Source organism: Nilaparvata lugens, chromosome 10, assembly GCF_014356525.2.
Source record: "Nilaparvata lugens isolate BPH chromosome 10, ASM1435652v1, whole genome shotgun sequence".
Classification (NCBI taxonomy): Eukaryota; Metazoa; Arthropoda; class Insecta; order Hemiptera; family Delphacidae; genus Nilaparvata; species Nilaparvata lugens.
This window is the reverse complement of record NC_052513.1, coordinates 2,012,256-2,025,031: the sequence shown is the minus strand read 5'-3', so window position 1 is coordinate 2,025,031 and position 12,776 is coordinate 2,012,256. Positions and strand designations below refer to the sequence as shown.

Sequence of the window (12,776 nt, the reverse complement as noted above, 5' to 3'; positions counted from 1 at the left end):
TATGTTCAGTTGGCCCTTTAGAGGCGCACTAAGAACGGATTTGGAAAAAATTCCAAAGATACGCCCAAAATCTGAGTTTTTCCATCGTTTTCTCAGCTTTATCGAGAACAAATTAACAGAAAATGTTCAAATTTAGTACAGAAGCTCAGCTAGGGTGTAATAATGTTGTGTTAGAAGGAATTTGCAATAACGTCAAAGATACGCCCAAAATTAGCGTTTTTCCAGCGTTTTTTTTTTTTGCTTTTTCTCAGATATATCGAAAACAAATGAACAGAAAATGTTCAAATTTACTACAGAAGCTCAGCTGGGGTGTAATAATGTTGTGTTAGAAGGAATTTGAAATAACGCCAAAGATACGCCCAAAATTAGCGTTTTTTGTTGCGCTTTCTCACTTCTTCCATTAAGTAAAAGACAGAAAATGTTCAAATTTGGTACAGAGGTTTAGCTAGGGTCTAAAACTTTTGTGATGAGGTGACTTTAATATTTCATTAAAGATACGCCCAACATCAGCGTTTTTCCAACGTTTTTCTCAGCTTTTCTGCGTTTTCTCACCTTTTTCAATAATTGATGGAAATATATTTAAAAAAATTCAGTACTAGGGTGTAGATAAGGTGGAAGAATTTTGTTCGCCAAAGATACGCCGATATAGTAACAGGTGTTTTTACCAGCGTTTTTCTACGTTTTCTCAAATTTTCGAGATCAGGAAGTACTTTGACTTTCTGATGGAATGAAGCATGTTCAAATGAAAAATGCAGGCAAACGAAGCGAGCTTGCTAATCTCATTTTTGGACAATCCAGTCGGGGTTCCAGGGGGCGGAGCCCCCTGGCTAGACGGATATGGCGAGCGAAGCGAGCCTGACGCTAGTTAGATATACAATCGTCCATCCAAGATAACTTTGATTGAAGTTCACTTGACCGCCAATTATATTTGAAAACCCAGATCAAAATAAGCTTACTTACAAAAATCCACACCGAACCCCCAAGAAAATAATTATTCTCGATCATATATGACAACCACAAATACTTATTGATCTGTTATCATCCTGAGCTTACTTACAAACAATATCCACACCGAAACACTGAGATAATAATTATTTCCCATCATTTATTATTCTTGACAACTGCAGATACTTTTTGATCTGTGCTCAAACTAAGCTTACTTACAAACAATATCCACACCGAAAACCCCGAGAAAATAATTATTCCATTCATTTATTATTCTTGACAACCGCAAATACTTTTTGATCTGTGATTTTAAAAATGCTTGTAATTACACATGAAGCAAACAAGACGAGTGGGATTGGTGCATGTGGGCAGATGACAGATCACAAGTAAAAAAGAAGACGAATTAAAACACCTATCGTTTCATAGTTATCCATTGTTTGAAACATGAGGTCAGATTATTTTGAACAAGAGTTTATTGTTACTAGATTAATCAGGTACGTTAAGCCGTTAAGCCGTATTCATATACTCAAAGTACTTGAATACAAAATACTGTTTCAATTTATTCTAAGGTTTTTATTCTACTTGAACTATTGGTAAAGATTAAAGTGGATCAAAAAGTTTAGTTGTATACTGATGGTACGAGAGAGAAGATAGAAATATTATCGTTAAAATATTTTAAAGTTTTCAATAAAAGGGTACCACAAGTTTTTATATTGTTTTTATTAATTTGAATAAAGTAGTGAATATAGTGAAGTAATATTTTTAAGTTTTCAGTAAAAGGGTACTACAAGTTTTTATATTGTTTTTATGAATTTGAATAAAGTGAAGTAATATTTTTAAATTTTCAGTAATAGGGTACTACAAGTTTTTATATTGTTTTTATGAATTTGAATAAAGTGAAGTAATATTTTCAAGTTTTCAATAAAAGGGTACTACAAGTATTTATATTGTTTTTATTAATTTGAATAAAGTAGCCCACATAAGTGAAGTAATTTCATGAGAGAGAAGACTTCTGCGCATTATAATACGTGTCACAAACAATTGCATTTTTATTCAATTTCGAATTGAAACGCGCAACATACACAATTGACTCAACACAAAATCATGAAGGAATCAGATAACCAACACTCGAAAAATTATTGAAACTGGAGATAGAAAGCAATTTCATGATAACAGCCTATTGGAATAGGGTAGTAGAGGAATCGACCAATCACCAACTAGCCAATAAGCGAGAAGCAATTCAGACGTCAAGGCAACAGCCATTCAATTATTTCCAGGTTTCTTCTATTTTGGCAGTTATCATGACATTAACGAAATTGCTACCATCAATTTCTCATTCAATTGAACTCACAATGGTTATCATTATGACAATAAAATTGCTAATCTCTCATTGGTTAGGTTGGGATTGGTTGAATTCTCTCATACTCATCTGCCATTGGCTGACGTCATAAAAACAAAATTGCTGTCTACCATCACTTAGCTTGTGATTGGTTGAACTCTCTCTTGAACTACCTTTGTTGGGAGTGAAGTACAGTTTAATTTCCAAGATACAAGACATATTTGTTCAATAATAAAATATAACAGAACCACTAAAGCAATAGGACTCACTGTTCTAAAGATCATATTTATTTTTTAATAATAATATTTTTTCTTTAATATGTCATTTTTTGTTATATTATGTTTTTGTATTAGTTGTAACTTATTTATCTTGGACCACTCCCGTGTTTCGGATGGACACTTTAATTCGTTGATCCCGGATGCCTAAAAAGCAGTCGTTAGGTCATGTCAGAGGCCCTGAAATTGATTAGTTGCGACCTGAAAACTCTGACATCAGACTGAGTCAGCCAGGTCACTCGATATTTATTTATTTATTCATATGCAAATACAATTCAGGTAAAAACAACAGGCATTTGCCCAAAACTGCTTCAAACCTTAATTTGGAATACACAGTCTAAAGGTTATGCTACTTACGTAACTTAAATGATAATTCGTACACAATTTTGAGTCCAAAAAATGTATCTACTACAATTTTGAATTTATTAGATTGATCAATTTCCAAATACGAATCCAAACAAAACTCTTCCTTCACAATTGCAAAAAATATTGAAAATTTCACTCAAATCCACAAACTCATGTAAACATTAAATATTATTATTAGTTGTAACTTGAAATTGTATTGGAGGGTTTAGTATAAGAGAGGGCCGGCAGCGCCCCAACTTCACCCTCCTAGGATTTAAATGAAGACAACTATTCAATTCAATCTTCATTAAATTCAGTTTCAGTCGTAGAAACGTGATGTGCCGATTTTAAAAAATACAGTAACAATTACATAATTTCAAACAAGTTGCCTTGTGAATGAATTACTGTCAATGGATCCACATGTCAATGTCAATAGTGGGCGGAATAGACACAATGTCAGGGAAATGCACTTAACCCACAATAGTCTTATAATTTGAAGAAGATTGTTTAATCCGATTATGATTCGAATCAGATTACCCCATATTATGCACAATGCAAATCAAGTGAATCCATTGAGTTAATGGAACGACTCACAGATATTATAAGACATATAAGACATTACAGATATATAAGACATTGATGAGATACATGTATTGTGAGCCAACATGAATACATAAAATATATGTATACAGTACTACAGTATCAGGATGAGTCACACAAAATGCAAATACAATTCAGGTAAAAACAACAGGCATTTGCCCAAAACTGCTTCAAACCTTAATTTGGAATACACAGTCTAAAGGTTATGCTACTTACGTAACTTAAATGATAATTCGTACACAATTTTGAGTCCAAAAAATGTATCTACTACAATTTTGAATTTATTAGATTGATCAATTTCCAAATACGAATCCAAACAAAACTCTTCCTTCACAATTGCAAAAAAATATTGAAAATTTCACTCAAATCCACAAACTCATGTAAACATTAAATATTATTATTAGTTGTAACTTGAAATTGTATTGGAGGGTTTAGTATAAGAGAGGGCCGGCAGCGCCCCAACTTCACCCTCCTAGGATTTAAATGAAGACAACTATTCAATTCAATCTTCATTAAATTCAGTTTCAGTCGTAGAAACGTGATGTGCCGATTTTAAAAAATACAGTAACAATTACATAATTTCAAACAAGTTGCCTTGTGAATGAAATTACTGTCAATGGATCCACAATGTCAATGTCAATAGTGGGCGGAATAGACACAATGTCAGGGAAATGCACTTATAACCCACAATAGTCTTATAATTTGAAGAAGATTGTTTAATCCGATTATGATTCGAATCAGATTACCCCATATTATGCACAATGCAAATCAAGTGAATCCATTGAGTGAACGACTCACAGATATTATAAACATTGATGAGATACATGTATTGTAGGCCAACATGAATACATAAAATATATGTATACAGTACTACAGTATCAGGATGACTCACACAACAGGCAAGGACAATGTAAAGTAATGCACTACAATGAAGTAATAATAATTGCTAATTTATTCCAAGATGGAATGCACGTTAAGATCACAAGAAGGTTAAAGAAGCTAAGTTCAAGATCGTAGTATGATATGAATAACATACATATCACACATTTCAAGATCTGAGAGTTTATTGAATGTAATCATTCTATTATATTCGGTTTTCAATCAATTCAAATTCAAAATTTCTAGTTTATTTATTTACTCAAATCATTTCAAGTGGATAGCATAACCTATAATTTTTATTCATTCATAGCTCTACCTTCATTGTATTATCATTCATCCCATCATCATCACCTAGGCTTAGAATACTTCTAGAAAGTCGCCTTTGTAAAATAATAAATAAATACACCAGACCGAGAATAAACGTGTGGATTTCTCTACAAGATTTGAATCAAGATTGAATACAAGCTTTCGGTGGTATAGTTAGAAGGATGACCGCAGTATAGTCTAATGTCATCTCAACATTGGAAGGGTGACCGCGTCGAAGTGTAGATGCATCTACTCTATTAGTACACTAACAGTCCCAATACATTTCCATGCTATTTATACCAACGATTAAAATATTGAGGTGCCAATTATAATTATTAGTAAATTGAGCAACCAATTATTAGTAATTGGGAGCTACTTCATGATAGTTGTAGGTACAATATAAAGGAATATACATTTTTTGAGTGGGCGCTCCAGTTGTACATTGTAAACATGCAAGATTACTAACTCATTGAAGAGCCGGTAGAGTGTTTCTTGAAAGGATAGTATTCTCAATTATTTACTAGCCTTGTGTTCCTTGAAATCTCTACTATGAACCCTATTTCAAACTTGATAATAAGAACCAGTGAGCTCTCTCCGGGCTGGAAAGGTCGCTCAAGATGCCGCTGAAATTTTGTCACCTCTTCTTTATTGAGAGAAATCAAAAGTCAAGAGAAATAGCTATTAATTGCATGCATCATGCAAAAGCTGATTTGTGATTTATTGACCGAGCGAAGTGAGGTCTAAGATTCAAGTCGACGGTTTGGCATTTCTCTTGCTCTTCTGCAGCCAAATTACAGATGGCACAGCCAAGTGTTAACGTGAGAGAAATTCACTTAAACCAGCTTTTCTCCTCATTGATGATGATTATAGTGCATTATCTGGAAAGCTGTACTTTTGAGGTATCCGCTTATTAAGTAATAGTGGATACTATTTGCTGTGACGTTGCATTTCCACCACAATATTCTTGTATTCGAATCTTATGACGTCAAGGACCAGCCAAAAATTAATTCAGGATGGTAGAATCTGAAGGGAAAGTTGAAGATTTAAGAAATGGTAAAATAAAGTACTTGGCTATTGGAATGATTCCATCATTTGAAGTAATTAATTTGAGTTATTCAAATATGATGATGATGATGATGACGATGATTATAATTGACCGAGCGAAGTGAGGTCTAAGATTCAAGTCGACGGTTTGGCATCTCTCTTAATGTTAAAATGTTTGAATGTTTATATGTTGCGCATTTACGGCGAAACGCGGTAATAGATTTTCATGAAATTTGACAGGTATGTTCCTTTTTAAATTGCGCGTCGACGTATATACAAGGTTTTTGGAAATTTGCATTTCAAGGATAATATAAAAGGAAAAAGGAGCCTCCTTCATACGCCAATATTAGAATAAAAATCAGACTATAGAATTATTCATCATAAATCAGCTGACAAGTGATTACATAGATGTGTGGAGAAGCCAGTCTATTGCTGTAATGTCTACAGTTCCAATCAGGTACTTGTGGATGAGAATACTGCGTGAGGTCTACTGTTCACAGAACTACTAGTAATGTTAAATCACAAAATTGTGATGTGGAGTGAAAAGTAAAATGTGTCTTAACCTTGTTTTGAACTCATAACCTAAATTTGGGAGAATGATATTAAAAAGCATGCTTTTGCTCTTCCAATATCATTTTAATGATAAGTAGTTCTGTACTAATGAATACATAAAAATATCATTGTGGCAAATCACAACAGTAATCCGACTCATGGGAATAATATTTCCACTATACTAGAGATATAGACTGTTACTTATATGTGGGAATCCAGCCAAAATCAATGCTACCTCCAGTTACCTATTTAGCTGAAACTGACACCTACCGTCTTTTCCAACACAGGTACCAAGACCTCACCCACGTGAATGAATTGACACACTGGCTGCACTTGAACGCTATCTAGCAGCTTTCCAGGAACTAACGCAAGGCAGCTTTGTATGAGATTACAAACAGTATTTTGTAGCAAAATTGAAACTGCTTCAACTACATTAATCAAATAATTATAAAGTTCTAGATTATTTTGTAACAAGTAGATCATATTATTTAGATAATGATATAAGATAGTAGATAGTAAATGATATTTTGAAAAGAATTCGAATCAAATACTAGATTTTTATAAAGGCTAAAGAAATTACACCCCAAATCGCTCACAACATCACAACTTTAACTTTTACATGGGTAAACTTATACAAATAATATGTTGGTAGTTAATCAAACGTGGAATAAAGGACAGAACAACTAACTTGAACAAAAAAATTGTATGGAAATAATATCATCGAACCCTGTACATTTTTTGTTAAAAATTGATAGGACTTTGTAGTTTATTTTCAATAACCTGTTCTAACCAGTAATGTGTCCTATCCTTCTCCTTCAACACGTTTAAAAATCTGGCTCTATCTTCCTCTTCCTTTCCTCAGCTACATTTCCAGAGAAAAAGAATCTTTTATGCAGTGACGGTAGTCATGACAAGTATCTTCATGACGGTATCTTCTCATGTATTCGTGTTATTCTCTATGTTCAAACCACATGCACTGCCAAGGTGCGGAAATCCATTATGGTAGTCATCCACTTGAAATATTGACTTATCCGCGTTTACATTCTTCGAAGTTCATTTATTCATTCATTTATTGGTACAATGGTACACATTTAATTATTTAAATAATTGATGGAGAACAAACTAGTCCAGGAAGTATATCTGGAGTTCATCTTCCATCTTCATCTTTCCATACTCTACTCGAACAATAACAAAACTCTGTACTAATTGGGTAAGAAGGAATGTATGAAGTGATTCCATATGAGAGATTCACTTTAAAGTGAAAATTACACAGTATTCCTTATTAGCATCATAAATGCGTCCTATTCAACCAAAGCCGCTACCAATGTTCCAGAAATAACTCACTATTAGCTGAAAATTCACTACCTGAATTACTTTAATATAGATAAGTAACTCCTCACTGTAAAAATTACCATAGAAAACTAACTCAATATCGAAAACCATAGTCACTCATTATAGTAAACCAACCAGAACCTTAATCTAGCATTCAAAAAACATGGTTTACTCACTGGCTTTCGACGACTGAAACCTTAATTCTCCAGTACTCACATGGGGTACTCCATTACCCCAGGTTAATTTTTGTGTGTATTTTTCTTTAGCTATTCTGCATGATCATGAAATTCTCAGTACAGTTTCATCAACTAATTCGGAGTATTCTAGGGTCGCGTCAATTTCGTCAATTTAAAATTATAGTGCCGGTTTCACAACAGCCGGTTGAATTTTAATCGTGATGAATTCAACGAGAACCAATCAATGAAGCCCTCTTTTCGAAAAAGCCTTCTCTGATTGGTTCTCCAGAAATTAATCACGATTAAAATTTAACCGGCTGTTGTGCAACCGGGTCATAAACGTTCAAACGCAAAGGTGCGCGACTTTGGGGTCTGACTATTGTATAGTAATAGGTTATTATCATGTCAAAAACTACTCCTAACTCGCCTCCCAATATAATATAATATCATTATTTAACTATAAGCAACATTACTGAACAAGTAATTTCGCCATTATCTTACAACAAGTGTCATCAAAATTCACTTTTGAAAACACAGCTGTTAAGTGAAGGGAGGCGTAGCGAGTCTGCCAACTACCAGCTAGTCTGTTAATAGCTTCAAAATCATCACTAAGTCATTCCAATACTGTTAGACGATATACCGTAAAAAAAGCTACAGTAAGAGAGATATTACTTTTAGCACGGCTCTCACTAGAAGACAAGGTTTTGGCCGTGACGCCACACCTCCAAGTGGGCACCTGCTTTTCGCATATCCCGTGAGATGTGACACGCGAACTACTACCCAGTCGGTAGGCAAGAATCACAGAGGAGTTTAGCCTGCATTGCAGTGGAACCATCCCAATTGACCGTGCACCTCTGTCGGGGCATTGTGCAGTTCCGGCGGTACGTGGGCCTGGCAAAGCCCGGACGTATCCTCTAACTCGTCTACAGGCCAGGAATAATTAATACTCGTGGTTCCCAATTGAATACGTCTCCAGTGTGGTCGCTTGCACGTCCGCCACAAAGGCGCCAAAAAGGGGACGCGAGCGTTTCGGAAAAAAGCACCAGTGATAGGGTTTTTCGACATGCTATGATGCTACTTCCGGAGACGGAGGCGCTACCCAAGTCCCACAGTCTCGGTTGAAACTACACGCTGAAAAGCATATAGTAATTTCGTATACCTGTCACTGCCAGAGACGGTGGTACCCTGATTCCCATAGTCTGGTCTCTCACTGGCTAACCCCGAAACTCCACCAGGCAGACTTGACTGTGCCCAGCTAGGCCTACTCCAAACCTAGCTCCGCAGTGCAGGCTGAATGCTTGTCTGACTCGGACTAGGCGCTGAGACAGCAAATAATAGCAGAGTTGGTGGGAATGCGAGCGGCCGCAGTAACATCTTCCACTCAGCAATGGTCGGCGTAGTTCCGCCTAGCGGACAGACTAAAGATCAATCCAGTCGGTTATTTGATCCCTCCAGCCAGGCTCAACCAAGCAGCCGAGACAATAGAACAATGGAGTGGCGGTCTTATTCGCGTTCATCAGCAGTTTTCTTTCTCACGATTATTTTGATTTTTGTGTGTCAATAAAAACTCCAGTCACCAGTAAAACGTTTCCAGAAACGTGGTTTACTACCATATTAATGACTTTTCATGATGATTTTTAATTATTTAAAAACATTTTTGACATTCTGAGCCTTCAGGCTAAACTTGGGGTCGCTGAGAACGAATCTGCAATCAGAATTTCTCTATCACGAAAAATAACGAAAAAACCCCAGCTGTTGATCTTCCGGCAACCGTTAACAGTCATCCTGCAATGCGGCCGAAACACTTCCAAGCCAGACACCCATCTCAAATGACAACAACGCCAAGCTGTGAGAAACCATCCTGCACTGCGGCGCTAGGTTAAGAGACGGAGAATTCAGGTGACTCGGTCGAACCATGAACCTCCCATAGTCTGGAGCCTTCACCCAGCCGTACTAGTAAGTAAGTACGCTAACTAAAGTAAGCCAGGCTAACTTCTCACTGGAAGGCAGAGAGGCCCCATACTCTTTCCTTCACTAATCACTCTTACTATCTAACAACATTCTCCCTACTTTAGTGTCAGCATCAAATTGTGCGCAGCATGCTTACTCCACTGCTCCACTACTCTGTCCATGCTACAAACTGTGCAAGGAGAAACAGGTTCCCCCTCTTCATGTTAAAAGTAATATCTCTCAGACTACAGTCCGACTTATATTATTATGGTGACTGGAATACTGAGTGGGGTATCCAGAGACCCCACGCGAGCACTCACGTTAGGATAAGAGGTGCAACTCGGCGCGAGTACTGGAATTTTAATCTAGCATTCAAAAAAGATGTTTCACTCACTGGCGACTAACGCTAGGCGCACACCAGTTAGTCAAGACAAGACATGATCAGACACGTTTAGTCACAATACTTCACATAGTTGCTTATGACGCAACTCACACTGATTAGTGATTGCAATTAGACATGTCTTCATAAGCAACTATGTGGGGTATTGTGACTGAACGTGTCTGATCATGTCTTGTCTTGACTAATTGGTGTGCACCTAGCCTACAACCTTAATCTGGGATTCGAAAAACATGTTCGACTCACTTGCTTTCGGCGACTGCGGCACAGGCGGCTTAGCTGCATGGCCCTGACAAGGTCGGCCGATCTTCGAGGGTTGCCGCAGACCTGAAGGTCGACTTGCCGTGCTCGATATTGAGGTGGTCGACACGAGTGACTCACACGAGGCGGACAACGAGGCGTTGCCACTTGTCGGCAAGCTCGAGGGAGGAGGTCCACTCATCGTTGCCGAATATTAATCCAACATTTGCCACAAACACTTGTCACCAACGTAAACTATAACACTCATCACTAGAACTCGATTAAAAATGCAACTAAATATAGAGGCTCAATGTGAAGAATAGCTGGAGATTCACCATCATGATAACTATGATATTATTTATAGATGTAGCATAATATACTGTCAGAAATGCTGAGGATATGTGGAATTGATCACTAATAAATGAAATATTTAACTGAGCAAAATTATCACAGGGCCTGTTATTTCAGGCGGTTGGCAATCACTTGAATTCATACGAAATGTGGATCAAGATGCACGGAAAATAATTACAGTCCACGTCATATTACCGCACCTGTAACATAAAAAATGGGCATTTTATATGAAAGTACAAGTAAAGTAGCCTATTATAAAATAAATCAATATACGCTAACAGATACAGTGAAATATAATAGGCTATATATAATATAAAGCCTAGGTTAAATATAAAAACACTTCACTCACATGGGCTTCTTTTTAACAAATTAATAAAAAGAATATAAAAATCTTGTAGTACCCTTTATTTTTTAAAAACTTTAAACAGTTGAACTATTTTAAAGTTTTTAAAAAATAAAGAGTACTACAAGATTTTTATATTTTTTTTAATAGGTTGCCTAAATATAATATAACAGGTTAGCGGCGACACATATGAATGGCGGCCTATGTCTAATTATAAAATATAATATGATAATTTAAAATGTTATTTCTTGAAGCTGAATTCGGGTCGAGATCGACATATATTGGGTCGAATGTAGAAGACTCGTGATAGCTAAGAACACCACGCTCAAAAGCACCAGAAAGGTATCAATGGTCAGAGATAGTCATAGGGCATTAGTTCTTAATGCGTTCATTACAATAGAAATACCAAATCAGCACTAGTGTCAAAGAATCATCGCAGGACATTGAACATGGCAGTCCTAGTGTAATAGGAGCCTTGGAATCAGAAGAAAATGCAAGAAATGCAGTTCTAACGCAAGGGTGTACCTTCAGTGTTGAAAAAGCAACACCTGGAAGATCAATAAATGGATCAAATCAATAAATAACTATATCTAATGATGGTAGTTGTAGTAATACGTTACCGCACAATAGTTACGTTAATTGAATATTCAAATTATTATTTCACACCGATGAAAATGCATAATTAGTGTTCAACTCACACTGTGCAATAAACTTAAATCTACAACAAATTGGACAAGGATGTTTTCAGTTTCATTTTGTTGTGGCATTAGCCTAGGCCTATCTCTTAAATTTAAATTCCGTAATATAAACTTCCAAATGTTTTACATCTAAATCAAATATACAATAAACTTGAATGATCTTAAAACGATTTATTCTCATTTGATAGAGGTTATGTTAGCACTATAATAAAAACCGTGCCCTACTCGTAACATGAACAAGATCTCGCAAAATGCAAATTTATTTACAACGGCCAATTATATTTTCAAGGGATAATAATTGATCACACTGTTTTATCACAATGAAATTTACGAACCAGTATCTAAATACTCTGCTAAAATTTAGTCAAAATCAGCTTCATCTCTGTTAATTATGATACATTTATAAAACTTTGAGATTTCAAAATTTGAGGCAACTATTGGAACGAATTCGGCATTCTATTTTATCTATAACAAGTGAAGAATAAATAGATTAGAAACAATTTATAGAATTAAGAAGAGTTCTTTATTATTTATGTGGAGCATTGACACGAGTCGATTTTGGTTTGCTCAAGCATTTTGTTAAGCTTTTACCTATTCTCGCTGTTCACAATATTTATAGAGAAAATCCTAGATAATCTAAAGTGCAACTAGGATTATTTTACACATTTATTATAAATAATACTTACGAAATATGTCACTTCATTTTAATAAACAGAACTTGCTCTACGTTACTAACCTTCACTTTCTTGCCAAGTTCAAAATACAAAACAAAAGCCAGCTGATCATGATGACGCCATTATGGAGCAATGTTGCAAACTCAACTCATTCAAAAATAAACTTTTTGAAATTGTGATAATATTTCATTTTTATCTATCTTTGAGAGAAATTCTAATTTTTTAATAAAATTACTATTTTATCATTTTGTCCTACTACAGTTGATAGCCATCGAGATCAACATAATAACTGCACACTGATTTTTCTTTGAAGGGCGGGAGATTTGAATT

At 35.6% G+C, this 12,776-nt stretch overlaps 1 protein-coding gene across 7 annotated transcripts in view; it reads right to left on the bottom strand.

Moving 5' to 3' along the window:
- The window catches only part of LOC111052030 (CAP-Gly domain-containing linker protein 2), a 107,282-nt gene extending 94,755 nt beyond the window's left edge, over positions 1-12,527 (bottom strand). For all 7 annotated transcript variants that reach the window (XM_039436073.1, XM_039436074.1, XM_039436075.1 and 4 more), the window contains exons 1-2: positions 12,459-12,527; positions 10,387-10,931 (exon numbers count right to left, since the gene is read on the bottom strand). In XM_039436073.1, the coding sequence (XP_039292007.1) occupies positions 10,387-10,582 (196 nt within the window). In that variant the 5' untranslated portion in view covers positions 10,583-10,931; positions 12,459-12,527. The remainder of the gene's footprint in view (positions 1-10,386; positions 10,932-12,458) is intronic.
- Between the last annotated feature and the right edge of the window lie 249 nt (positions 12,528-12,776).